A 24,605-nucleotide genomic window follows, 5' to 3' on the forward strand; every position below is an offset into this window, starting at 1 on the left:
TGGGGCCTCAGCTATTTACCATTTATATAGATGATCTGGAGGAGGGAACCGAGTGCAGGGTGTCGAAATTTGCTGATGACACCAAAATTGGTGGAAAGGCAAATTGTGCGGAGGGTATGGAGAGTCTACAGAAGGATCTAGATAGGCTGGGCGAATGGGCCAGGAACTGGCAAATGGAATTTAATGTTGGCAAGTGCGAGGTGGTCCACTTTGGTAGGAATAATGGTAGGAAGGATTATTACGTGGAGAAAAACTGCAGCAGGCGATGGTGCAGAGGGACCTCGGGGTCCTTGTGCATGAGTCGCAAAAACCCAGCTTGCAGGTGCAGCAGGTGGTCAGGAAGGCGAATGGGATGCTGGCCTTCATCGCGAGGGGGATTGAATATAAAAGTAGGGAGGTCTTGCTGCAGCTGTATAGGGCATTGGTGAGGCCGCAGCTGGAGTACTGTGTGCAGTTTTGGGCGCCGTACTTACACAAGGATATTTTAGCCTTGGAGGGAGTGCAGAGGAGGTTTACTAGGCTGATGCCGGAGTTGAGGGGGTTGAGCTATGAGGAGAGGCTGAATAGATTAGGCTTGTACTCGTTAGAGTTTAGAAGAATGAGAGGAGATCTCATTGAGACGTACAAGATGATGAATGGGATGGATAGGATATTATTGAATGGCGGGGCAGGCTCGAAGGGCTAGTTGGCCTACTCCTCCTATTTCTTATGTTCTTATCATCTATATAAATGGTAAATAGCTGAGGCCCCAGCACCGACCCCTGGGGCACTCCACTAGTCACCGACCGCCAATCCAAATAGCACCCACTGACCCCCACTCTCTGCCTCCTATTTGACAACCAATCCTCTATCCACGCTAATACCCTACCCCCAACTCCATGCCCCCTGACCTTCTGCAATAACCTCTTGTGAGGTACCTTGTCAAACGCCTTCTGAAAATCAAGAAAGAACACATCCACCGGCTCTCCTCTATCCACTGCCCTAGACACATCCTCATAGAACTCCAATAAATTTGTCAGACACGACTTCCCCTTAACGAAACCGTGCTGCGTCTGCAGTATCAAGCAATTCCCCTCAAGATGCCTCGCTATTTCCTCCTTGATGACGGATTCTAACATTTTACCTACAACAGATGTTAAACTAACCGGCCTATAATTCCCTGCCTTTTGCCTGGCACCCTTCTTAAACAACGGCGTAACATTAGCCGTTTTCCAATCTTCCGGCACTTCCCCGGAATCCAGCTACGTTTGGAAAATAACCACCAAGGCATCCACTATCACCTCCGCCATTTCTTTCAGAACCCTTGGATGCATTCCATCCGGTCCTGGGGACTTGTCCACAATCAGTCCCTCCAGTCTGTCGAGCACCGCCTCTCTAGTAACAATAATGTCATTGAGACCCTCCAGTCCTACCACCTTTCCGTCGCTAACACCTGGCAAATTATTCACGTCCTCCTCCGTAAAGACCGAAACAAAAAAGTTATTCAAGACCTCAGCCATTTCCCCATCCCCTACCACTAAGTCCCCCCTCTCATCCTCTAAGGGTCCAACGTTCACCCTAGCCAGCCTCTTCCTTTTTATATATTTATAAAAACTCTTGCTATCCTTTTTTATATTAAGCACTAGTCCAGCTTCATAGTTTCTCCTACCCTTTATCAACTTCTTTGTCAATCTTTGTTGACATTTAAACCTCTCCCAATCCTCTTCTCGCCCACTACTCTTAGCTACTCTAAACGCCTCCGCTTTTAATTTAACACTTTCCTTCACCTCCTTCGTTATCCACGGCTTATTACCTCTCCTCCTACGGTCCTTTCTAACCATCGGAATAAATTTCTGCTGAGCACCAAGATAGATCTCCTTAAAGATCCTCCACTGCTCCTTAGCAGACCTACCTTCCAACGCGCTCCCCCAGCGTCCATTTCCTCTGGGTGCTCTTGTTTCTTCCCCACGATGTGTTAGCTAGGTGGATTGACCAGGCTAAATTGTCCCTTACAGCCCCAAGATGTATAGGTTAGGGACCAAAAGAGAAAATGCTGGAAAATCTCAGTAGGTCTGGCAGCGTTTGTAAGGAGAGAAAAGAGCTGACGTTTCGAGCCCAGATGACCCTTTGTCAAAAGCTTTGAGATTGATGTCAGTTAGTTCTACAAATGACCCCTGCACTAGATTATCCCCAGGATCAACAATCAAACACTACGGGCGGCAGGGCAGCACAGTAGTTAGCTCTGCTGCCTCACAGCGCCAGAGGCCCAGGTTCGAATCCTGGCTTGGGTCACTGTCTGTGTGGAGCTTGCATATTCTCCCTCTGTCCGCGTGGGTTTCCTCTGGGTGCTCCGGTTTCCTTCGGCAGTCCGAAAGTCGTGCTGATTAGGTACATTGGCCATGCTGAATTCTCCCTCAGTCTACCCGAACAGGTGCCAGAGTGTGGCAAAAAGGAAATGTTTACAGTAACTTCTTCACTGTGTGAATGTCAGCCTATTTGTGACTAATAAACTTTCCACTTAGAACTCTAAAACTCATTACAGAAGTGTCAGTAACAGGTCAGGACAGACTCAGTACTGACCAAGGTACCTCACAGTCAATAAGCTTTTAGAATCATAAAATTCTACAGTGCAGAAGGAGGCCACTCAGCCCAACGTGTTTGCACTGACCATAATCCCACCCACAATTCCTATCCCCAGACCTCCTTGCATTTACCCAGACTAGAACCCCTGACACTTAAGGGGCAATTTAGCATGGCCAATCCACCTAACTTGGACATCTTTGGACTGTGCGAGGAAACTGGAGCAAACTCACGCAGACACTGGAAGAACATGCAAACTGCACACAGATGGTGACCGAAGCAGGGAATCTGCCAAGTTGCTGTGAACACAGTAAAAAGTCTGACAACACCAGGTTTCAGTCCAACCGATTTATTTATTCTTTGGAAGAGGGAAACCCCTCGAAAGCTAGTGAATTTATTATCAAATAAATCAGTTGGACTGAAACCTGGTGTTGTCAGACTTTTTACTGTGTTGATGGGTTTTTGATAAGAGAGGGGATTAAGGGTTATGGGGAGAGGGCGGGAAAGTGGAACTGAGCCACGACAGATCAGCCATGATCTTATTGAATGGCGGGGCAGGCTCGAAGGGTTAGATGGCCTACTCCTACTCCTATTTCTTATGTTCTTATGTACCCCAGTCCAACGCCGGCATATCCACATCAAGTCGCTGTGAGGCAGCAGTGCTAACCACTGTGCTGCCCTAAATCTGTGAACATAGGCTACTTTAGTGAGACACAATAATGTATAGTGTCTGTGAAGGAGTCTGTTTGAACTTCTCTCCTGATTCTTCTGGCTATGATTTTAAAGGTGATGTCCTCTTAGCAGGAACTTCCCCCACTAATGGAAGGAGCTTTTCTCTCCCTCACAAGGGTGGTTTAATCATCACATGGAGTAAACAAATTTTTGTTCACGAATATTAGGCTGTCATTCACCTGTCACAAGTGAGGTCAGTAATAACGCTAAAGGAATTCCCTATTAAAAGGTTGCAAGTTAGTTTATTTCATTTATTAGTTTATTTTATTTATGTCACAAGTAAGGCTTACATTAACACTGCAATGAAGTTACTGTAAAAAAAAAATCACCTAGTCGCCACACTCTGACGTCTGTTTGGGTACACTAGGGTGCTTCGGCTGTGCTAAATTCTCCCTCAATCAGCATGTCTTTCGGACTGTGGGAGGAAACTGGAGCATCTGGAGGAAACCCATGCAGACACTGAGAGAATGTGCAGACTCCGCACAGACAATAACTCAAGTTGGGAACTGAACCCAAGTTCCTTGCGTTGTGAGGCAGCAGTGCTAACCACCGTGCCACCCTAAATAGTGATGTGTAGAATCCTGCCTGAATTTTCTCTCTAAAACCCCTGAAGTGCTACTCAGTTATCTGGGTACGTGCGACTGGCTTCGAGAAACGAGATTAAAGTAACTTTTCGTTAGGGAAGGTGAAGTGGCAATTTGATGTATGTGTTCAGGAATGAGGGGTAAATAAGGAACAGCTCGTATCACCATTCGGTGGTTCAGTAATTAATTGGAGGGCAATTAATTACTGAAGGCAGTATTGGAGGGCAGAAGAAACATAGAACAGTACAGGCCTTTTGGCCCTTGGTGTTGTGCTGAGCTATGCCCAAACCCAAGATCAAGCTATCGTTCTGGTGTGCTCCATGTGCCTTTACAATAACCGCTTGAAAGTTCCTAAAGTGTCCAACTCCACTATCACAGCAGGCAGTGCATTCCACACCCCAACCACTCTGAGTGAAGAATCTACCTCGGACATCCCTCCTATATCTCCCACCATGAGCCTTATAATTATGCCCCCTAGTAACAGCTACATCCACCTGAGGAAATAGTCTCTGCACGTCCACTCTATCTATCCCCCTCATCTCATAAACCTCTATTAAGTCGCCTTTCATCCTCCTCCGCTGTAAAATGCCCCAGCTCCCTTTCCTTGTAAGACCTACTCTCCAAACCAAACCAGGCAGCATCCTGGTAAATGTCCTGGCAATTTCTCCAATGCTTCCATGTCCTCCTCATAGTGAGGTGACCAAAACTGCACACAATATTCCATATATGGTCTCACCAAGGTCTGGTATAGTTGCAGCATAACCCATGGCTCTTAACGCTAACACACTGTAAGCCTTCTTCATGGCTCTATCCACCTGAGTGGCAACCTTAAGAGATCTGTGGATATGAACCTCAAGATCTCTCTGTTTCTGCACGTTCCTCAGACCCTTGCCATTGATGCTGTAATCCGAATTCAAGTTTGTCCTACCAAAATGAGTCACCTCGCACTTATCAGGGTTAAACTCCATCTGCCACTTTTCGGCCCAGCTCTGCATCCTATTAATGTCTCTTTGCAGCCTGCAAGAGCCCTCCACCTCATCCACTACTCCACCAATCTTGGTTTCATCAGCAAATTTACTAGCCCACCCTTCAGCCCCCTCTTCCAAGTCATTGATAAAAATAGCAGAGGACCCAGCACTGATCCCTGTGGTACACTGCTGGTAACTGGCCTCCAGTCTGAAAATGTTCCCTCCACCGCCACCCTCTGTCTTCTGTGAGACATTACATTACATTATGAAACATTACAAAGACACACACTCGAGGCCTCCCTGAAGTCGCTTGACGTAGACACGACCACCTGGGAAACACTGGCACAAAACCTCCCTACCTGGTGCCTCATCCACAAAGGCTGTCAAGCTTACGAAGCAAAGTGCATTGTTGAAGCACAACTTAAGCGTGAGCTGCGCAAGTCCAGAGCCACCAGCGCAACAACTACATTGCTGACACAAGTCTGTCCAATATGTGCCAGGACATTCTGTGCCCGAATTGGCCTGATCAGTTATCTTTGGACACATCGCATCCAGCCTTAAAATGCAAATGGTGTCGAGGTTCTCATCGATGACGATGCACGAACAACAACAATTAATTGCAATGAATTTAGAAGGAAGGAAGGAGGAGTTTAGCTTGGGATCCACACTTCATGTCAGTTACTGGTTGACACTTCCATCTCCTGAGTGGGAAAGTTGAGAGATCTGAGCAGACGTTTCAGTGCTGAGGCCACATACGGATGTTAAACATTCCATGTCACCATTAGAAGAGCAGGGCTGCCATCCCCTGGCCAATGTTCACCTTGCAGCTCACACGAAAATAAAATTTGTTTGACGTGACCATTTATCTCGTTGCTGTTTTTGGGATCCTGATGTGTGCCTTGAAGGGCTGCTGCTCTCCCTACTTTGTAATTGGGTGATCACAAGGTTGTGAATGATGCTATATGAAGGCAGGTCTGCCTGTATTTCACAAGAGCTTTGAATTATCAATGATAAATATTTGAAGAACAAAGATTTTGAAGGGTTGGAGAATGGGACTAAGTGGAGTGATAGGTCAGAGAGTGAGCAGAGGTGTGATGGGCTGAATAGCTTGTTTGGGTTCAGCCATTCTATACTTGTGTGGGTTCAACTACACACTAGTATGAAAGTTTATTTATTAGTCACAAGTAAGGCTGACATTAACACTGTAATGAAGTTACTGTGAAATTCCCCTAGTCGCCACACTCCGGTGCCTGTTCAGGTCAATGCACCCTAACCAGCACGTCTTTCAGACTATGGGAGAAAACTGGAGCACCTGGAGGAAACCCAGGCAGACACGGAGAGAATGTGCAAACTCCACACACAACAGTACAGCACAGGAACAAGCCCTTTGGTCCTCCAAGCCTGTGCCGATCATGATGCCTGCTTAAACTAAATGCACTTACGGAGTTCATATCATTCCATTCCCATCCTAAAGTAGCCCAATCCATCACGCAAACCAGCCTCCCATCCATTGACTCGGTCAACACTTCCTGCTGCCAGGACAAAGCATCCAGCATAATTAAGGACCCCATGCACCCCAGATATTCTCTCTTCCACTTTCTTCCATTAGAAAAAAGATACAAAAGTCTGAGGTCACGTACCAACCGACTCAAGAACAGTTTCTTCCCTGCTGCTGTCAGACTTTGAATGGGCTAAGCTCGCACTAAGTTGATCTTTCTCTACACCTTAGCTATGACTGTAACACTACATTCTGCACTCTCTCCTTTCCTTCTCTATGAACAGTATGCTTTGTGTAGCATGCAAGAAACAATACTTTTCACTGTATGCCAATACATGTGACAATAATAAATCAAATCAAAATCAATGTCTAGATGCCATTGTATGTATAGAGCAGAAGAAACAGTACTTTTCACATTTGACGATAATAAATCATGATGTGGAGTTGCTGGTGTTGGACTGGGATGGACATAGTAATTAGTCTCACAACACCAGGTAAAAGTCCAACAGGTCGGCATGGTAGCATGGTGGTTAGCACTGCTGCTTTATAGCTCCAGAGACGTGGGTTCGATTTCCAACTTGGGTCACTGTCTGTGTGGAGTTTGCATGTTCTCCCCGTGTCTGCGTGGGTTTCCTCCGGGTGCTCCGGTTTCCTCCCACAGTCCAAAGATGTGCAGGTTAGGTTGACTGGCCATGCTAAAATTGCCCCTTAGTGTCCTGAGATGCGTAGGTTAGAGGGATTAGTGGGTAAATATGTATGCATATGGGGGTAGGGCCTGGGTGGGATTGTGGTCGATGCAGACTCGATGGGCCGAATGGCCTCTTTCTGCACTGTAGGGTTTCTTTGATTCTATGAGGTCAATTTGGTAGCAGAAGCTTTCGGAACGCTGTTCCTTCATCCACCTGATGAAGGGGCAGTGCTCTGAAAACACATGCCACCAAATAAACCTGTTGGACTTGAACCTGTTGTAGTGATAATAAATCAGATCATTTGTGTTGAGATAGGTCATGGAAGTCTGATCAGTGTGTGACATCTTTTGGAAAAACTAAAACACTGCATAACTCAATGGGCTGAATAGATCAACATCAATCTGTTTTTACTCTTAGGCTCACTCCAGGCTGAACGAGTCGAGTGAGAAGTTGGACCTGTTGAAGCATTCTTTAGAGCAGAGATTAAATGAGCTCCCGGAGGACCACCCCAAGGGCTGCATCATTAAAGAGGAGCTTGTCATGTCAAGCTCGCCGGCCTTCAGTAATCGGAACAGCTCTTCTTACCAGCAGAACCAGTATAGCACCCTCTACAAACCATCACCGCTGACAGGTAAGGCATTCGCTCTCATTGCTCCTTGGAGTGTGAGCATTGCTGCCAATCATTACGCGTCCCTGATTGTCCCCAGCACCATAGGCCGGGGCTGGTTTCTTCCCTTGGGCGATTTGACTGAGCCAGTTTGTTCTATAAAACAATCGAGTCTACCATTTTCAGTGGGCTGGACTTCCCTGTCAGCACTTGTTCTTGTCTGTGGACTTCCTGTAGGATTTTGCACTCAAAATGTGCTATAAATTTGAGGTCCCAGGAGCCGTGAGGCCTAACCAACCAGATTTATGAATTATTAAAAGGCAGGAAGTTGTACTGAGCAACAAGAGGTCATTTTATTCCCATCATCCTCATTGGTTCCAGCACCTCCAAGTTTGGTATTAATGTGGAAATTTCCCTCTAGTCTAATATCGCTGTGATTTAGAGACAAAAGAAGTGCTGCTCTTGACACTGACCATTAGGGGACACCCCTATTCACCATCACCCAGTTTTGAAGAGAAAACATTTGCCACGATTCGCTGTTTCCTGTTGCAAGGCCATGCTTTTATCCAAGTTCTCACCATCCCTCCGATTCCATGAGCTTCAGTTTATTAACCATCCTTTTATGTGGTACATTTTTTTCAAATACGTTCTTGAAACCCAACATCCACTGCTGTCCCCTCGTCGGCCCCCTCTGTCATCACAGATTCAGTGAGATTAGTTGAGTACAATCTGCCTTTTACAATTCTGTGCTGGCTCTCCTGAATTTCTCCACTTCTCCGTTGGGTTTTTCCCTAGTTGTTGTCATTAACAGCTTACACAATGCTGCTGTTAATCTAACTGATCTGCAGGTACTTGCAATATCCTTGCAGCCTTTCTTGAATTATGACATGGCATTTTGCCACTCTCCAATTCTTTGGCATATCTTCCTGGTTCCGGGGAGGATTATGGCACGTCTTTTTATCTCCAATCCCTCACCCTTTTGCAAATTGGAATAATCAGGTCTCAGCCATTTAGCCACTCTAAGCGTAGCCTGCTTTTACAAAACATTCTTTGTTTCAATCTTCACCCCATCCATTACCTCTACTTTCTCACTATTCTCTTCCCTTGTAAACACCGATATAAAACACTCATCAAGTGTTCTGCTCTTGTGGTGCACTTTGAAATAGCTATCACCCACTTTGTCTCTGATAAGCCCAACACTTCCTCTTACTAATGACCTACTCTTTTTAATGCTCTCCCACAGGATGTAGGTGTCACTAGTTGGGCCAGCATTGGTTGTCCATCCCTAACTGCCCTTGAATTGAGTATCTCATTCAGCCATTTCAGAGGGCAGTTAAGAGTCGACCATGTTGTGGGTGTGGCATCACATGTAGGCCACACAGGGTAAGGATGGCAGATTTCCTTCCCACACTAGTGAACCAGAATGGGTTTTACTATAATCTATGATAGTTTCACAGTCATCATCACTGAGACTTGTTTTCAATTCCAGATTTATTAATGGAGTTTGGATTCCACCAGCTGTCGTGGTGGGATTTGAACCTGTGTCTCCAGAGCATTAGCCTGCGTCTCTGGATTACTAGCTCAATGATATTACTACTATGCCACTGTCTGCCATGTTCACATACAGCTAGAAGAATACTTCTTACATTGACTGTCATCCTATTCTTCTGTTCTTTTTGCTGGTCTTAGTTTCTTCTTTACTTCCCCTCTCATTCAATCTTTGGATTTGACTGGATTTTAATTGACCTGTGTTGTGGACCCTCTTTCAGTCTCTCCAACTCTTCCACCATCCATGGAGCCCTGGTTTTGCACCTCTTAACCTTTTTTACCTTTGTTGGAATGTATCATGCCTGTCTTGCACACCTGATTCTGCTGCAAATTTACCCCTCTATCTCGTTATTTGGACCCCTATAGGAATGCTCCCAGTGATGTTAAAGTTAAGTTAAAGTTTATTTATTAATGTCACAAGTAAGGCTTACTGCTTTGAAGTTACTGAGAGATTTCCATAGTCGCCACACTCCGGTGCCTGTTTGGGTCAATGTACCTAACCAGCATGTCTTTTGGACTGTGGGTGGAAACTGGAGCACACAGAGGAACTCACGCAGACATGGGGAGAATGTGCAGACTCCACACAGACAGTGACCCAATCTGGGAACTGAACCCGGGTCCCTGGCGCGTGAAGCAGCAGTTCTAACCACTATGCCATTGTGCCGCCCTATAAACTATAGTATGTTCACACCCTTCTTGCTTCTCGAGTCAAGTCTCTGCTGCCTCAAGGACATGCTCCTGTTCCAACACTATCATGGTCAATGCTGCAATGCCACTCCTTTTTACTGCCCTTTCTTTTCTGTAAACAGGAAACTTCCAGCCCTCTTCATTCTTAAGCCCTGTTAATAGCATTAGATCACATTTCCACATGAATGGTTGTGATTGGAGCTCACCAGCCTTATTCACCACACTTTGTGCATTTGTGAATTGTGAATCTTCATAGCCCTTCCCACACACTATCCAACGCATTTACCCTCTTCATGCATATGATTGACCTCGATATGCTGGTGGCCACGACTCCTGCCAGCTTACTTTAAATCCTCCACATGGGTGAGCCTTGTCCTAAGGTCTTTGGCCCCAGTCCTGTTGAGGTGCAACTTTTCCCTTGTGCCTCCTGCCCCAGAACAGGTCCCAGAACCCCAGGAGCTCTCCTTTCTGCACCATACCTCAAGGCTTGCATCGATTTTTCTCCCCCCATTTTCCTGTTTCTAGTCTCGCTGCAGTGTTGGACTAGGAGTTGTCCAGAGATTGCTACCTTCTCAGGTCCAACTTTAACTCCTCCCTCGCCTCTCAATACCCAACCTGAAGGACCTCGAGGCCTTCTCCCATTATGTTGTTGGGCCTGGCCTGTACAGCAACTTCTGGCTCACCCCTTTCAGAATATTCTGTACTCTCTTGAGGCACAGCCTCAAGATAAAGGGGGCGCGGTTTAGAACGGAGTTGAGGAGGAACTTCTTCACTCAAAGGGTGGTGAATCTCTGGAATTCTCTGCCCGTTAAAGTGGTGGAGGCTGCCTCACTAAATATTTTTAAGACGCGGGTTGATAGGTTTTTGATAGGCAAGGGGATTAAGGGTTATGGGGAGAGGGCGAGAATGTGGAACTGAGACACAACAGATCAGCCATGATCTTATTGAATGGCAGGGCAGGCTCGAGGGGCTAGATGGCCTACTCCTGCTCCTATTTCTTATGTTCTCTCCATGATGTACTTTTCCTTTACACCAAGAGGACAGCGCAGCATGCAGAATTCGTGATGATATTTTACACATAGATCTGCCTTCCCCTCTGCACTATGCAGTCTCTAATACTGTCTGCATCTCCATGTTGAGGTATTCTCTCCTGCGCAGTCCCTTTGGTGTCTTATCTGGACTGCGCTCCCTCTCCAAGGTATCGTTCCTCCCAGCAGTCTCCAAAGCGGAATAGTGGTTTGAGAGTGACACCCTGACCTTGCCTTCCTTATCTAGACGGCTCATTACCAAACACGCTCAGCCTGGTGGCTAACTCCTGAACCGTATGATCTTCCCTAATGGTCCACTGGGGCTCCAGCTCAGTAATCAGTGGAGTGCCCCAGGGGTCGGTGCTGGGGCCTCAGCTTTTTACCATTTATATAGATGATCTGGAGGAGGGAACCGAGTGTAGAGTGTCGAAATTTGCTGATGACACCAAGATTGGGGGAACGGCAAATTGTGCGGAGGGTGTGGAGAGTCTGCAGAAGGATCTAGATAGGCTGGGCGAATGGGCCAGGAAATGGCAAATGGAATTTAATGTTGGCAAGTGTGAGGTGGTCCACTTTGGTAGGAAAAATGGTAGGAAGGACTATTACTTACGAGGCGAAAAACTGCAGCAGGCGACGGTGCAGAGGGACCTCGGGGTCCTTGTGCATGAGTCGCAAAAACCCAGCTAGCAGGTGGTCAGGAAGGCGAATGGGATGCTGGCCTTCATAGCGAGGGGGATTGAATATAAAAGTAGGGAGGTCTTGCTGCGGCTGTATAGGGCATTGGTGAGGTCGCAACTGGAGTACTGTGTGCATTTTTGGGCGCCGCACCTGCGCAAAGATATTTTGGCCTTGGAGGGAGTGCAGAGGAGGTTTACTAGGCTGATACCGGAGTTGAGGGGGTTGAGCTATGAGGAGAGGCTGAATAAACTGGGCTTGTACTCGTTAGAGTTTAGAAGAATGAGAGGAGATCTCATTGAGACGTATAAGATGATGAATGGGATGTATAGGTTAGAGGTGGAAAGACTCTTCCCGCTCAAAAAAGACAATAGGACTAGGGGGCACAGCCTCAAGATAAAAGGGGGGCGGTTTAGAACGGAGTTGAGGAGGAACTTCTTCACTCAAAGGGTGGTGAATCTCTGGAATTCTCTGCCCGTTGAAGTGGTGGAGGCTGCCTCGCTAAATATTTTTAAGACGCGGGTTGATGGGTTTTTGATAAGAGAGGGGATTAAGGGTTATGGGGAGAGGGCGGGAAAGTGGAACTGAGCAGCGACAGATCAGCCATGATCTTGTTGAATGGCTCGAAGGGCTGGATGGCCTACTCCTGCTCCTATTTCTTATGTTCTTAATCTTGAGCTGGAGATGAAGCCCGTGGAAATACTCCTGACATGCCTGGGCCCCATGACACATGAAGTGTCCTGAAGTCTCCACCTGATAGATCATGGCCAGTTGCTTGCCATTCCTCTAAGGGGTAGAAAAATAATTTGGAACCAGCCTGAAGAGATTTGGATAAATATTTACAAGATTTGGAGTTTCACAGCATAAAAAGAGGCCCATTGGCCCATCTTTTAAGCGTCAGCAGTTAAATACCAATCTATTCTAATCACATTTTCCAGCATTTGTGTGCTATGACATTTCAAGTGCTCATCTAAATGTTGTGAGGGTTCCCACCCCTTCCATGCAGCGAGTTCCAGATTCCCACCACCCTCTAGGTGAAAAGATATTCCTCAAATTCCCTTCTAAATCTCCTGCCCTGACCTTAAATCTATGCCACCTGGTTATTGATCCCTCTTCTAAGGGGAAAAGTTCCTTCCTATCTACCCTACCTATGTCTTGTACGTCTTGATTAGGTCACCCCTTGGGCTTCTCTGCTCTAAGGAAAACAACCCCAGCCTGTCTCCATCGCTGAAACACTCCAACCCAGGTGGCAGCCTGGTAAATCTCCTCTACAGCAATTCTCCCTCAAGTGTAGTCGAACAGGTGCTAGAGCGTGGCAACCGTGGGATTTTCACAGCAACTGCAGTGTTGTTGTAAGCCTACTTGTGACACTAATAAATAAACTTTAAAAAATTTGTAATGAGGTTCTGGCTGACAACATTCAGCTTTCTTAAACTCTTCCAGGACGGTGTCCAACTTGGTGTCGTTAAAGACAAAATGCAAAGGGTGGTTGTAGTTCTTGATGATGGTGTGCACATCCTTCTTACAGTGAGGTGTGAAGAAGGAGGATTTATGCAGCAATGGGATTACAGCAAGAGTAGAGGTATGAACTGGGTAGGTGACCAGTACAGAGACAATGGGCTGAATGGCTTTCTTTCTCTCTGCTGTTTGATTGGGTAGTTCCAGCTGTTAAGGTGATGGATTTGGGAGTCTGAGAAGACAAATCCAGCCAGCTGTCTCTCTGGAATTTGGTGACATAGTGGGTTGGGTTGTAAAGTAAGATGAGTGGTAAGGGTAAAAGTACTGGGGAGGCACTCAGTGAGAGAGTAATGAGCAAGAATGGTTCATTTCTAATCGAGAAGCAGCACTATAGGATGATCTGCCTTTTGTGTATTTCAGGCACGCTGGAGGTCCGAATTGCCGGTTGTATGGGTCTTTTGGAATCTGTTCCAGGCCGCTCTCGTGGGTCTGGTATCCCTTTGCCTTCGTACAGCCCCAACGAAGGGAGAACCTCTTTCATGAGCAGGACAAGCCGGGGTCTTTACGGAAGGAGTGGCAGTGGCAGTGGCCGGAACCTTATCATCAAAAGTGAAGAATTGTCCAGTTGAGTGCATTCAGCTCAGATTGTGTGATTTGATGTTTGTGGTTTAACCGTGAGACTCAGTATTAGCCAAGGATCTCCTCATGCTCAGTTAAAGCTATCAATCCAATCATTATACCTGAAATAGGAGCAGGAATAGACCATTTGACCCTTTGAGACAGTTCTGCCATTCAGTAATGTCATGATCGATCAGATTGTGGTCTTAACTCCACGATCCCATCTATTCCCCTTGACTCTCAATTGTGAACAAAAAATTTGCCTTGGATGTATTCAAGGAGCCTCCTTCCCTGCTCTATGGAAGAGACTATCAAAGACTTAACAATGCTCAAGAGCTATTCCACAAGAGGAAACATCTCTCAACCTCAATCTTGTCAAGACCCCACCCTGCCAGCCCACTTGACCTCTGAATCTTACATGTTCAGGAAGGTCTCATTGTTTTAAACTCCAATGAGTAGTGACCCAATCTGTGCAGCCTTTCTGCACAAGACAATGGATAAGCAAGTTCTGAATCTCCTTTTATTTGATAGCTTTTTGTCAAGAAATATGGTCGACCCTTAACTGAAATTTTCCAGCGTTGCACCGTGATTTCTGTTGTTCATTTGGAGTTTTGTCAGTTGCACCCTGTTGTGAAAGCTAGAGTCTGTTTTTGGAAGCTAAGTTACAAGGTAATTGGTACACCCACTGGGTGAAGCAGAAAGACAGCAACAATCACTGAACTTCACCGGTGGTGCACATGTGGTATGGGCCTCAGCATTATCTCGAATGAAGATTGTTTGGGACAGCACGGTGGCACCGTGGTTAGCATTGCTGCCCCACAGTGCCAGGGACTCGAATTTGATTCCCAGCTCTGGTCACTGTGTGGAGTCTGCATGTTCTCCCTGTGTCTGCGTGGCTTTCCTCCAGGTGCTCCCGTTTCTTCCCACACCCCGGAATATGTGCAGGTTAGGTGCATTGCCCATGCTAAATTGTCTCTTAACGTACCGGAATGCATAGTTTAAAGGGATTAACAGGGTAAATATATAGGGATAGGGGCTGGGTGGGATTGTGGTCGGTGCAAACTTGATGGGCCGAATAGCCTCCTGCACTGTAGGGATTCTATGATCTCAGCCCCAGGGGTGGCACAGTTATTAGCACTGCTTCCTGACAGTGCCAGCGACTTGGATTCGACTCCCGGCTTGGCTCACTGACTGTGCAGAGTCTGCACGTTCTACCCGTCTCTGCCTGGCTTTCCTCTGCGTGCACCGGTTCCTTCCACAGTACAAAGATGTGTAGGCTAGCTGGATGCTAAATTGTCCCTTAGTATCAGGGGGACTAAATGTATGGGGTTATGAGGATAGGGCCTGGGTGGGATTGTGCTCAGTGCAGACTTGATGGACTGAATGGCCTCCTACTCTATGGTTGTACGGCTGATCCTCTAGCTCAATGCCGTATTCCCACTTTGTCCCCATATCCTTTGCTGCTATTAAAATCTAAAACACAGCCATCTCTATCTTGAATATATTCAGTGACTGGCCTCCACAGCCTTCTGTGATAGAGAATTCCACTGTCCTAAATGGTCTACCCCATACCCCGAGCCTGAGACCCCTGCTTCTAGATTCCCCCCCCCCACCCTTTGGAAAGCATCTCTGTTAGAATTCTCTGTTTTGACCAGATCTTTCTAAACTCAAGTGAATACAGACCCAGTAGAACAAATCTCAAAGGACAGTCCCACTGCCAATCCCTCTATCAGCCTCGTGAACCCCTGGTTCTGGAGAGCTCCACCATCAGGAACATCCTTCCTGCATCCAACCTGTCTAGTCCTGTTATAATCTTATAAGTCTTTGAGATTCTCCTCATTCTTAACTCCAGCGAATACAATCCTAACCGATTCAACCTCCCCTCAAACATTAAAGGGAGAGGAGACATGGGTGCCTCATATTCTATTTAATTTACAAGTGCTGTAGGTAAGTAAATCATGGGAGCAGCTATCTTGTCCTGATCAATTCTGTTTATTTATTGCATCTGTTGAGTTGTGGAAATACTGAGGAATCTTGTCTGGTCCACAGAATCCCTTTAGTGCAGAAGTAGGCCATTTGGCCCATCAAGCCTGCACTAACAACAATCCCACCCAGGCCCCATCCTCATAATCCCACATATTTACCCTGCTAATTCCCCCTGACGGGAAGGGGCAATTTAGCATGGCTGATACACCTAACCAGCACACCTTCAGTGTGTGGGAAGAAACCGGAGCACCCAGAGGCAACCCACGCAGACACGGGGAGAACATGCAAACTCCACACAACCACCTGAGACCAGATTGAACCCAGATCCCTGGCGCCGTAAGGCAGCAGTGTTGTTAACCAACGTGGCACCATCATAGAATTTCCGACAGTGCAGAAGAAGGCCATTCGGCCCACTGAGCCTGCACCAACCACAATCCCACCCAGGCCCTACTCCCGTAACCCCACATATTTAGCCTGCTAATCCCCTGACATTAAGGTCAATTTCACATGGCCGATCAACCTAACCCACACATCTTTGTTGTGCGGGGGGAAACCGGAACACCTGGAGGAAACCCACACAGACATGGGGAGAACGTGCAGGCTCCACACAGACAATGATACAAGTTGGGAATCAAACCCAGCGCTGTGAGGCTATAGTGCTGACCACTGTGCCACCCGCTTTTGTTGCCTCTAGATGCGACTATCCCTCTTGACTATTCCTCTTCAATCCCAGGAATCAGTCTGGAAATTTGGGTGAGGTATTGGGGGCTGGGCAGCCTGGAGCCATGGGACAGTACCTTTTGCAGGAGGCAGAAATCAGCTCTGATACAGACTGTGATGAGCTGCTCAGCCTGATAACCTCGAACCTTCATGTCCTCTTTCCTCCAGATGATGTGAGTGCTGTCCTCAAGCTGGATAACACTGTTGTGGGGCAGACTGCATGGAAAGCAGCAGGGGAACAGTCATGGAATCAGACCTTCACCGTGGAGCTGGAGCGTGTGAGTATAAGCAATCATAGGCCAGGACATCCACTGATTCCAACTGATAAATCCTCACTATTTACAAAAGGAGAGAAGGAGAAAACATGGGAGTACAGAGAGCTTAGCCTAGCATCAGCAGTCAGGAAAATGTTGGAGTAGGTTATAAAAGAGGTGATGAAAGGACAGGTAGAAAAAATATCAACAGAAGTAACAAAGTCAATATGGATTTATGGAAAAGAAATTATGTTTGACAAACCGAATAGAGGTTTTGGTGAAGAAACTGGCAGAATAGATCTAGGGGAACCAGTAGATGTGGAATATTGCATGGGTATCTCAGGGATCAGCGTGGGGGATTGTATTGTGTGGGGTATCTCGGGGATCAGTGGTGGATTGTATTGTATGGGATGTCTCGGGGATCAGTGTGGGGGATTGTATTGTGTGTGGGGAATCTCGGGGATCAGTATCGGGGATTGTATTGTGTGGGGTCTCTCAGGTTCAGTGCGGGGGATTGTATTGTGTGGGGTGTCTCAGGGGTCAGTGTGCAGATTATATTGTATGTGTTACGTTGGGGAATTGTAAAGGAGTTCCTTGACTTGAGAATGCCCCGAAATGCTTCATAGAACGTAGAACACTACAGCACAAACAGGCCCTTTGGCCCACAAGCTGTGCTGATCATATCCCTACCTACCAGGCCTATCTATAACCCTCAATCCCATTAAATCCCGTGTACTCATCCAGAAGTCTCTTAAAAGACCCCAACGAGTTTGCCTCCACCACCACCGACGGCAGCTGATTCCACTCACTCACCACCCTCCGAGTGAAAAACTTACCCCTGACACCACCTCTGTACCTACTCCCCAGCACCCTAAACCTGTGTCCTCTCGTAGCGACCATTTCAGCCCTGGGAAATAGCCCCCGAGAATCCACCCTATCTATACCTCTCAACATCTTATAAACCTCTATCAGGTCGCCTCTCAACCTTCGTCTAACTGGGGAGAGAAGACCTAGCTCCCTCAATCTATCGTCATAAGGCATGCCACCCAATCCAGGCAACATCCCTGTAAATCTCCTCTGCACCCTTTCAATAGCTTCCACATCCTTCTTGTAGTGAGGTGACAAGAATACCAGGGGGACTAATATCTTGGCGGGAAGACTGGCTAAGGCTACCGGGGGGACTTTAAACTAGAAAGGATGGGGGGAGGGAACTGTGATGGGGAAACTGGAACGGAGGAGGTTCGCTCCCAGGTAGGGGAGGACCGCAGGCAGTATGGGAGGGAGGTTAGACAGGCGATGGAGATGGAAAATGCCCAGACTGAGGGGCTGAAGTGTATATATTTTAATGCAAGGAGTGTAGTGAATAAGGTAGATGAGCTTAGGGCGTGGATTACTGTTTGGGATTGTGATGTGGTGGCCATTACGGAGACTTGGATGTCTCAGGGACAGGACTGGGTATTTCAGGTGCCAGGCTTCAGGTGCTTCAGGAAGGACAGGGAGGGTGGCAGAAGGGGTGGTGGAGTGGCACTGTTGATCAGGGACAGTGTCATGGCTGCAGAGAAAGAGGATGTCGTGGAGGGACTGTCTACAGAATCTCTGTGGGTGGAAGTTACAAACAGCAAAGGGTCGAAAACTTTGCTGGGTGTATTCTATAGGCCGCCCAATAGTGACAGGGAAGTTGAAGTGCAAATAGGAAAACAGATTCTGGAGAGATGTTTTAACAACAGAGTTGTCGTGATGGGAGACTTCAATTTCCCAAACATCGACTGGAATATCCCTAGGGTAAGGGGTTTGGATGGGGAGGAGTTTGTTAGGTGTGTTCAGGAAGGTTTCCTGACACAGTATGTGGATAAGCCTACGAGGGGAGAGGCTGTACTTGACCTGGTACTGGCGAATGAACCAGGGCAGGTGATGGATCTTTCGGTAGGAGAGCATCTTGGAAATGGTGACCATAATTCTATCTCCTTCACAATTGCGTTGGAACGAGATAGGATCAGGCAGGCTAGGAAGGTGTTTGTCTGGGGTAAGGGGAGATACGAAGAAGTCAGGAAGTTACTTGGACAAATAAACTGGAAGGAGGCGTTCTTAGGGAAAAGTACTGAAGGAAGGTGGCAGATATTCAAGGAATGTGTGTCTGGAGCTCTGAATGACAACGTTCCGATGAGACAAGGGGGTTTTGGTAGGTCGAGGGAACCGTGGTGCACAAAGGCTGTGTTGAACCTAGTCAGGAGGAAAAGGAAGGTGTACAAGAGGTTCAGGGAATTAGGAGAGGCTAAAGATCTTGAGGAGTATAAGGACTGTAGGAAGGAACTTAAAAGGGATATTAGGAGAGCCAGAAGGGGTCATGAGAAGACCTTGGCAGGTAAGATTAAGGAGAATCCCAAGGCCTTCTATAAATATGTGAAAGGTAAAAGGATAAGAAGAGAAGGGATAGGACCTATAAAAGGTGAGGGGGGAAAGGTTTGTGTGGAACCAGAAGAAATGGCAGAGGTGCTTAACGAGTACTTCGCCTCAGTATTCACAGTGGAAGCCGATCTGGGAGATTTTGTTATGGATTTCCAGCAGATGGAAAGGATTGAGTACGTGAATATTAAGGAGGAGGATGTGTTGGAATTTTTGAATTCCATCAAGGTAGATAAGTCGCCGGGACCAGATGGGATGTACCCCAGGATACTGTGGGAGGCGAGGGAAGAGATTGCAGAGCCCCTGGCGATGATCTTTGCGTCGTCAATGGAGACAGGAGAGGTTTTGGAGGATTGCGGATGTAGTTCCTATTTTCAAGAAAGGGAACAGAGATAGCCCGGGAAATTACCGACCGGTGAGTCTAACCTCAGTGGTTGGTAAGCTGATGGAGAGGCTTCTGAGGGACAAGATTTACAAACATTTGGAGAGGTTTGACATGATCAGGAATAGTCAGCATGGATTTGTCAAGGGCAGGTCGTGCCTTACAAGCCTAGTTGAGTTCTTCGATAATGTGACTGAACACATTGACGAAGGAAGTGCCGTGGACGTAGTGTACATGGACTTCAGCAAGGCGTTTGATAAGGTCCCCCATGCAAGACTTCTTGAGAAGGTGAGAGGCCATGGGATCCAAGGGCCTTTGGCCTTGTGGATCCAGAACTGGCTTGCCTGCAGAAGGCAGAGAGTGGTTGTGGATGGGGCTTTTTCTGAATGGAGGTCAGTCACCAGCGGAGTGCCTCAAGGATCTGTTCTGGGACCCTTGTTGTTTGTCATTTTCATAAATGACCTGGATGAGGAAGTGGAGGGATGGGTAAGTAAGTTCGCTGATGACACGAAGGTTGGTCGTGTTGTGGATGGTCTGGAAGGATGGCAAAAGTTGCAGCAGGACATAGATAGGATGCAGGACTGGGCGGAGAAGTGGCAGATGGACTTCAACGCAGATAAATGTGTAGTCGTCCATTTTGGCAGAACCAACGGGATGAACGAGTACACTATCAAGGGCAGAAGTCTGAGTAGTGTTGAAGAGCAGAAGGATCTTGGGGTCCGGGTCCACAGGACTCCTAAATCGGCCTCGCAGGTGGAGGAGGTGGTCAAGAAGGCGTATGGTGTACTGGCCTTCATTAATCGAGGGATTGAGTTTAGGAGTCGGGAGGTAATGCTGCAACTTTATAAGACCCTTGTCAGGCCTCATTTAGAGTATTGTGCGCAGTTCTGGTCGCCTCACTATAGGAAAGATGTAGAAGCTATTGAGAGGGTACAGAGGAGATTTACAAGGATGTTGCCTGGACTGGGAGGCATGCCTTATGAAGTTAGGTTGAGGGAGCTGGGACTCTTTTCCCTGGAGAGACGAAGGTTGAGAGGCGACCTGATAGAAGTTTACAAAATGTTGAGAGGAATAGATAGGGTGGACTCTCAGAGGCTATTTCCCCAGGTTGAAATGGTTGCTATGAGAGGACACAGATTTAAGGTGCGGGGAGGGAGGTTCAGAAGTGATGTTAGGGGTAAGTTTTTCACTCAGAGGGTGGTGAGTGAATGGAATCGGCTGCCGTCAGTGGTGGTGGAGGCGAACTCGCTGGGGTCTTTTAAAAGACTTCTGGATGAGTATATGGGGTTTAATGAGATTGAGGGTTATAGATAGGTCTGTAGGTTGGTAGATGTTGATGTGATCGGCACAACTCGTGGGCCGAAGGGCCTGTTTGTGCTGTAGTGTTCTATGTTCTAACTGCACACAGTACTCCAAGTGGGGTCTGACAAGGGTCTTCTAAAGTTGCGGCATTAACACTTCACACTACTTGAACTGTAGTTAGTCCCTGTTGTTGTGTAGGAAGCAAGACATCTGGTTCATAATGAAGGTACATAAACCGCATCAAATTTGAGCAGATAATCTATTTTAAAAACGTTGGTTTGGGATAAAAATTGACATAGCCCTGGGGAGAATTCCCCTGGTTCTGAATCAGTCTTCCCAGAGCATTCAGCTGTGCCTCTCGATTACCCGTCCAGTGTCATTCCCACTATGCCGCTGTACTCTGAGCACTGGACACTGGGAAGAGGTATGGAACAGTGCTGGGACCAACATTGATTCTGACTGTGGAATCTGATGAACTCTATCGAATGCTGCAGTCTGTCCCAGCACTGGGGAGTGTTGATTACCAACTTGCCCAAGATTTGCTTGGGAAGGACAGGATGGACCTTGTACACAGAGTGGTTGTAGCTGGGGGATTTGAGATTAAATCTGTCAGCCTTTCGGTGGGAATGCAGGGGAGACAGAGGAACTGGCTGGTTCTATGACTCTATTTGAGATGCCCCTGACGTTTGGATTGGGATGATGGAATGATTTTTGTTGTGTTGCAGTCCCGGGAGTTGGAGATCAGCGTTTACTGGAGGGACTGGCGGTCTCTTTGTGCCTTAAAATATCTCAAACTGGAAGACTTCCTGGACAACCAACGACACGAGATACAGCTGGATTTGGAGCCTCAGGGGGTGTTGCTAACAGAGGTATGCAGCCTGTCCGTTTTACTGTCGTGGCCTCTTTGAAACTTACTGCCAATAAAACTGTTTACCATCCTGCTCTGTTGGTCTCCTCACTGTTCCCCCTCACTCCTTTGTTTAACTCTCCCACATCTTTGCCTCTTGTGGCTACAGCTGATAGGAAATGCTGAAGGGAGACACCGTTTAAAGAGCCAGTGTGTACAAATCCCTCTGGGTGGGGTTTTTCACACTCCCCATGACATGTTGTGTGATGGCCGCAAGATCCTCCGCTCTCTACGGGTCTTCTCGTTTTTCGTGGGTGGTGGTGGGGTTACTCTCTGTGCTGGAAGGGGGAGAGGGTGGGTGGTGCTATCTGTGGGCTTGGGTAAGGAGTGGAGGTGTGGGGGGAGGGTGGGGTGGGGGGAAGGGGTGGTGGGAGGAGGGAAGGGGAGATGTGGGTTGCTGTCAATGAGACCGACTGGGAAACTTTGACGTGTATCTGTGTATATCTGTGTAGTTAGAGGCCATCCTAACAGGTTGTTGAGTGGTGGTAAAGCAAGATTCATACCATGCAGGATTGGAGTGCGGGTTGTTGGAGCCAGTCAGGGGGTTGAAGAGGTAACGCTGTGGGGAGTGGTGGGAAAAAGTGAGGTCAAGGTAAGTGGGATGGGTTAAGATAGGCAGGCAGGAAGGGTGAGAGCAGCAAGTGGCGATGAGGGGGATGCATGGGAGGAATTTATTAGAAGGGAGGATGTGGCATGGGTAGCGCAGTGGTTAGCACTGCTGCCTCACAGCGCCAGGGAGCCAGGCAATGTGTGCAAGCGGGAGAGCGGGGAGAGGGCGTGCGTGGGAGAGCGGGGAGAGGGCGCATGTGTGTATGATTGTGTGTAGATGTATACAAGTCCTTTGTGGCAGGTTCTACCATTAAGCGTGAAGTGCTGAGTTGGCTTTGTTGTGGGATGTTTTATCAGACTGGCTCCTTGTCATTCTCAGGTAACTTTCTCCAACCCTGTGATTGAGAGAATACCCAAACTCCAGCGGCAGAAGAAGATTTTCTCCAAACAGCAAGGTAAAGTGAGTTAATTCAGTCAGGTTAGTGGACTCTAACCTGTCAGACCTTGTAATTTTCAGCCCATTTGACACCCTCTAAACTGAACAGTCTCAAATGGGGTTCATACAGAAAAGCTTAGTGCATCTTGATGCCACTGCGTATCCAGTAATCATGATGGTGTTTCGAGGGAAGGGAGTAGGAAAGAAGAACTGAAATGAGATTGTTATGACAAACTATTGAACGATACCCTGGGCTGTAATTGCTTGAAACAATTTCAGTCGAAGGAGTGAAGATTTGACTATTTGGGAGGTTGTCCACAGCACAGTTGTAATTTCTCGCTAACCTGCAGCATCTTGCCTGCTTTCATTCTAGTTATTTCTGCCTGTTCTCCCTCCCTCCAGAGTTGTGTGAATGCAGGTTTCTCTCTCTCTCTCTCTGCACTGTCTTTACATATTGTCTCCTACCCCTCTTAGTGAAATGTATCGATTCACATCAGTGTGTTCAATTTCCCACCCTGCCTCTGCCCATTTCACTATTCGCGTCCTCCCTGTATCAGTTGTTCTCCTCACTATGCTTATGACTTCCAACGCATCACTATTTCTAGAGCCACTTCCTTAAGTATTCTGGAATGTAGATTATCAGGTTCTGGAGGTTTATCTGCCTTCAGTCCAATCAATGTTCCCAGATCTATTTCTCTACTAATATTGATCTCCATCAGTTCTGCCCTCACATTAAATCTTGCATTCTCCAACATTTCTGATATCTGATTTGTGTCCTCTTTTGTGAAGACAGAACCAAAGTATGTATTCAGTTGCTCGGCCATTTCTTTGTCTCCTATTATACATTCTCCCGTTTCTATCTGTAGGAGATGTACATTTGTCTTCACCAACCTTTTTCTTTTCATATATCTATAGAAACTCTTGGTGTTAGTTTTTATGTTTCCCTGCAACTTATTTTTGTTCTGTATTTTCCCCTTCTTAATCAATCTCTTGATCCTTCTTTGCTGAATTCTAAACTGGTCCCAATCCTCAGACCTGTTATTTTTCTTGGCCAATCTGTATGCTTCTTCCTTGGATCAGAAACTCTCTAATTTCCTTTGTAAGCTATGGATTGGCCCTCTTACCCATTTTGCTTTTCTGCCAGACAGGAATAAACCGTTGCTGCGGTCCCCCTGTGCGTTCCTTGAGTGTTTGCCATTGCCTAATCACTGTTATCCCTTTAAGTAACTCTTCCCAATCTACCAAGGCCAACTCATAGCTCATACCTTCGTAGTTTCCTTTATTAAGTTTCAGCACCCGAGTCTCCGAATCAACTACTTCACTCTCTTATCTTGATAAAAAATTCTATCATAGTCCCTGATCCCCAAGGATTGGCAATTCCCTTCTCATTACATAGTTCTCAATCTAAGATGGCCTGCTGTCTAATTGGTTCCTCCACATTTTGGTTAAGAAAACCATCCCATGTACAGTCCAGGAATTCCTCCTCTACAGCATTGTGGCTAATTTGATTTACCCAATCTATCCGCAGATTAAAATCACCCTTGATCATCGATATTGCCTCATAACATGCACCTCTAATTTTGTGTTTAATGCCACTCCCAACATCACCACTGCAGTTTGGGGGTCTGTGTATGAATCCACTAATATTTTTTGCCCCTTGGTATTTTTCAACTCTGCCCATACAGACTCACTATTGTATTAATTGCCTCTTTAACCAACAGTGCCGTTCCACCACCCCTTCCTTTATGCCTGTATTGAATACTCTGGGCCATTCAATTCCCATCCCTAGTCACCATGCAGCCATCTCTCTGTAATTCCAATTATATCTTACCTGTTCACGTCTATCTGTACGATTAGTTCATCCAGTTTATTGCAAATGCTCCACACATTAAGGCACAGCGCCTTTAAGCTTGTCTTTTTAACAGTGTTTGCCATGCGGCCAATATTTTTCTCTATAGCACTGTTTGAACTTTGTTCTTGATTTCTCTGTCACTTTTCTTCCTTTTTCTACCTTT

General features: G+C 46.9%; 1 protein-coding gene across 1 annotated transcript in view; it reads left to right on the top strand.

Moving 5' to 3' along the window:
* The window catches only part of LOC145360858 (serine/threonine-protein kinase N2-like), a 144,923-nt gene that overhangs the window by 74,408 nt on the left and 45,910 nt on the right, over positions 1 to 24,605 (top strand). Inside the window, exons 6-10 of the mRNA XM_080216337.1 lie at positions 7,448 to 7,661; positions 13,454 to 13,657; positions 16,526 to 16,635; positions 21,424 to 21,567; positions 22,534 to 22,609. Of these exons, the coding sequence (XP_080072463.1) occupies positions 7,448 to 7,661; positions 13,454 to 13,657; positions 16,526 to 16,635; positions 21,424 to 21,567; positions 22,534 to 22,609 (748 nt within the window). The remainder of the gene's footprint in view (positions 1 to 7,447; positions 7,662 to 13,453; positions 13,658 to 16,525; positions 16,636 to 21,423; positions 21,568 to 22,533; positions 22,610 to 24,605) is intronic.

The sequence above is a fragment of the Carcharhinus amblyrhynchos genome, chromosome 33 (genome assembly GCF_965287045.1).
Source record: "Carcharhinus amblyrhynchos chromosome 33, sCarAmb.v2.hapA, whole genome shotgun sequence".
NCBI classification, from domain to species: Eukaryota; Metazoa; Chordata; class Chondrichthyes; order Carcharhiniformes; family Carcharhinidae; genus Carcharhinus; species Carcharhinus amblyrhynchos.